At 34.6% G+C, this 4,305-nt stretch overlaps 1 protein-coding gene across 4 annotated transcripts in view; it reads left to right on the plus strand.

The window, feature by feature from the left end:
- The window catches only part of LOC106478809 (follistatin-related protein 5-like), a 144,184-nt gene that overhangs the window by 116,733 nt on the left and 23,146 nt on the right, over positions 1 to 4,305 (plus strand). For 3 of the 4 annotated variants that reach the window (XM_013939379.2, XM_022382477.1, XM_022382479.1), the window contains one exon: positions 984 to 1,199. In XM_013939379.2, the coding sequence (XP_013794833.1) occupies positions 984 to 1,199 (216 nt within the window). The remainder of the gene's footprint in view (positions 1 to 983; positions 1,200 to 4,305) is intronic. The other variant, XM_022382478.1, reaches the window with a different exon arrangement.

A 4,305-nucleotide genomic window follows, 5' to 3' on the forward strand; every position in this document is an offset into this window, starting at 1 on the left:
TTTTCTGGCGCCCAACAATGCAGAATTTCATTTGATAAACACGTTTAGATTGAATGGTAATTTATAATCAGTCACAAGAACGTCGAATCTGAATCACTTGAAAAAAACACGGGGGTGCTTAACTTTTTTCCAGGTGTATATTTTATCTCTAAACAAATCTCTAATTTTGATGTTACGAGATCTTCCTTTACTTTAATTAGTTTACTAAAATTCTTAAAATGTCTTGAAATTGTTGATGAAAGACTTTTTGTTGTTTTATCAGTCGAAAGAATAGTGCAAATTTTATTAAAACCAAGTTTTGATTGTTCTTTCACCAAAGTATTTAATTTTCTCTTTTCATTCAGTGGAATTACTGGTGATAGTGAATTCATCATTGCATTAATATCGGTTGTTCCAGTATTATGGCATTTGTTTAAAGGTACTTTAACATATTTCAACCCTTTGCCAATTAAAATGGATAAAAGATCAAAGTATAAGATATTTTAAGCATCTGCAATAAACTTGAATTTGTACGGTGTTGGGCCCGGACATGGTCAGGTGGTTAGGGCGCTTGACTCGTAATCTGAGGGTCGCGGGTTCGACCCCCGTCCCACCAAACATGCTCTCCTTTTCAGCCGTAGGGGTATTGTTATGTGACGGTCAATCCCACTATTCGTTAATAAAAGAGTAGCCCAAGAGTTGGCGGAGGGTGATGATGACTAGTTGCCTTCCCTCTAGTCTTTCACTGCTAAATTAGCTTTGCGCGAAATTCAAACCAATCTATTGTACTGTGTTTTATGTAGTGGAAACGCAAAATAATTGAGGCTATACTTTATAAACTTTTTTTTTGGAATGTTCATTAAAGTATGATATAAGTTTAATGTGTTTGTGTATGATACTTTCATATCGTTTTCAACACATTTATTTTACCTCTTTACCTGAACGTTTCATATTTATAGAGTTTTGAAGTTGAAAAAATCTAATATCTTATTATCTTTACACAGGAAATGAATATCTTGTCAGTATTATGTTTTCACACTATGACCAGAACAACAATGGATTACTAGAAGCTGAGGAACTATGGCAAGCTGGTGAACGAGACCACCTTGGTCGTCTGTCCACTGCATGTATATTGGCTGATATGTTACTTTTTGATGATCCCGATGAAGATGGCAAACTCAACATCAATGAGTTTTATCTTGCCTTTAGTAAGTTATACAGTAAGTTGTGTGAGGTTTTTCTGCTTTTTAACCCTTCTTTTGCAGCATTTTCTTTTCTTTCTAGTGGTGATACTTTTTGTTGGATTTGACATTGGGTTCACATATAAAGGCTTGAGCTTTTATAACCGAGTCAGTGTATTAATGCTTACAATGGTATTCTTATGCCGTTTGGACAAATGTGAATGTACACCCATGTAATTAAGGGAAAAAAGGGAATTCATGACCTCTTTGCTTTCCAAAAACACGTTATCCTGGCAGCAAGTTTAAAAGCTGCTCCATGTGTAAAATTTGTTTCACAGTATAATATCATCATGAACTGTTTGAACTCACAAAAGCAATGGTGATTGGATGCCATGGGGCAGGCAAGTCTGCCAGACAGAAAAACACAGCAAAGAGTAGTCGAGAGAAACAGATATGTAAACATGGCACTGGTAGTGAGTTTCATTAAGCAACTGGTACCATAGTCTGTACAAAAACAGTATGTATGAAAATATGTAGTATGTATTGAAATGGATTATTTTGAGTCAACTTTCAGGGGATCCAGTGGCTTTGTGAGCATGTTTCACTGGTATGAGCTAGCTTTCCCTCGTGAAATTTTATAGAACTGACTCATACCTGTTTTAGCAGGACAATGATTTATACTACACTACATACATTGTTATGGAGTGTTTTGTAGAAAAAAATTTTCTTAAGCTATTGTAGCTGACCCAGAGCCACAAACTAACTCCTACTGAGCCACTCTGGAATATTTTGGAGCTTCACTCACCTCTGGACTTGATGCACAATGCCACAGATGCTGATTTACAGGAAGAAAAGCAGGTTTTTAACAACACATATGCAAGTAACTGGTTGAAGTTATGTTGGTCAAAGCATAAAGAAGGTTTGGCCCAAATTAATTTGTAAAGCAAATAGCTTTTCTGTTGCAGAAAAATACAATATTACATATGTATGTAAAATTATATATGATTAACATTTCTATTAATGTAAATACAATATCGACCTGTACCTGCAGACTGTATCTTTATTGGCTCAATATTTTGCTATTACAGCTTTGTAAGGAGTTATTGATAACTTACAAGTTCACTAATCCAGGTTAGCAAACTTTTAAGTTATCAATAGTCCCTGACAAAGCTCTAATAGTGAAATATTAGCCAATAAAGATACAATTTGGAAGTACAGTTCATTATTATATTTTATTCAATAGAAATGTCTTGTAATAAGCTCCAGCTTACACTAAACAAAGTTAAGAACAATATATGTGATTGATGGTTTTACCTTTTAAAGTCTGTCTTGTGAGTTATATTAATCAAAAATATTATACTGCTGGTGCCCTTTATCAGACTTTTTTGATCTCTTAGTTATTTTTCAAACTCATTTCTATTATTAAACAAAATATGTTGTTCTGGTTTTACTGTGAACATTTCTTAAGTTTTTCAGGTCATAAATTAGTAGTACATTTTTTTAAAACTTTAATACAAGTTTTTTTATAATGACACAGTAAAAAGGTACCAACCTCTGCTACTTGAAAAATCCTGGAAAAAGAATTGGATTGTCAATATTATCACTTTGAAATCAAAAATCAAAAGGTGTTCCAAATTTAATAAACATATATATATATATATATATATCTAAAGTTAATTGTATGGTTACATGAGAAGCCACTATTTTATACTTTAAAACAAATTTGTGGTAACAGTCTATATATTGGTTATAAATAATACTTTAGGTTTAAGCATGCAGCTAATACAATTAAGACTGCTAGTTTACTTATGAAAAGATTTGGTTGCTTTTTTGTCACCTTATTCCATTTATTTCTTTTTCTTTTCTTGTTAATTTGATTTTCAGACAGTCTTGAATAGTTTCTGAGATATTAAGTAATGAAGAAATATTAATTTTTCAACTGTTTGTACATGTACAGGGTGATTATAAAGTTTTCCCAATTCAGCATATCATAGATCACAAATGTTATGGCATAGGAAGGTAAAATTGCACAGGGGTGTTTAAAAGCATCATGTGGATGGAAATGCCAAAGTTGTCATATGTTGCCACCAGGGGTGCCATTATGGCCTAACATCTGATCAATCACTGCAACTGTTCAAATTGTGCTCCTCAGCATTCAGAATGTGTTGCATCCATGTGAATGATGTGATAGTGGGCATTACAGCAACAATGCACATTCTCTCTGGTATGGTAGCCACTTCCTGTAAAATTGCATTCTTGAGGTCTGGAGTTGTGCAAGTCTTCCCATGGTACACACATGACTTCAGGTATCCCCACAACCAGAAATTAGCTGATATGATAGGTGCAGTGGACGAGGTGGCCATTCACAAAGAAAGTGACATGAAATGCTTCTGTCCTAAAAATGCTCTTGCAGGATGTGATTCATTAATATGCAGAAGGGCACTATCCTGCATGAAACTATAGAGTGTATCACATTTCGTTGCTGCCTGTGGCATAGGAGTCATGTTGATTGTGAGAATCACATGGTACCGTGTAGCATTGACTGTGCAGGTTTGCAGTATATATGCTGATGGTTCTTCAGTATGTACATTCCAATAACAAAATCAGCTGTGAAACCACACCATTTTGCATCATAGAGGTGTGTAGGAAATGTTACATGTGGATTAGTTTGTGATTAGATAATGCAGTTGCATGTGTTGATACTTCCAGAAAGGGTTAGGTATGCTTCATCAATCCATAAGCTATTGGTAACCCACTGGTCATTGACTTCCAGTCTTGCCAAAAACTCTAAGGCAGAATCAACATGTCCGGTTAAGTACATCTCCTTCAATGCTTGAACATGATGCACATTGTACAGAAACAATTGCAAAGTCAAGTGAAGATCCTTAAAAGCAGTTGAAATTGGAAAATCCAGACACCAGTGCACTGCTGCATTCACTTGCACTTGTATTGAGTCATTTTGCTGTGCATGGCTGACTTCAGCAATAATTTCAGTAGGAGTCAGTAGTCTGCCAGTATGCAGCTTATCACAAGTGGAACCTGTCATCCAGCTTTTTTTTTTTTATTAGATAATATAACTACAGTAGAAGACACCTTAATTAAAGTTATTACTACTTTAATTAGGTAGTTAACCCGTAAAACCTAA

This window comes from Limulus polyphemus, unplaced genomic scaffold, assembly GCF_000517525.1.
Source record: "Limulus polyphemus unplaced genomic scaffold, Limulus_polyphemus-2.1.2 Scaffold252, whole genome shotgun sequence".
In the NCBI taxonomy this organism is placed as follows: domain Eukaryota; kingdom Metazoa; phylum Arthropoda; class Merostomata; order Xiphosura; family Limulidae; genus Limulus; species Limulus polyphemus.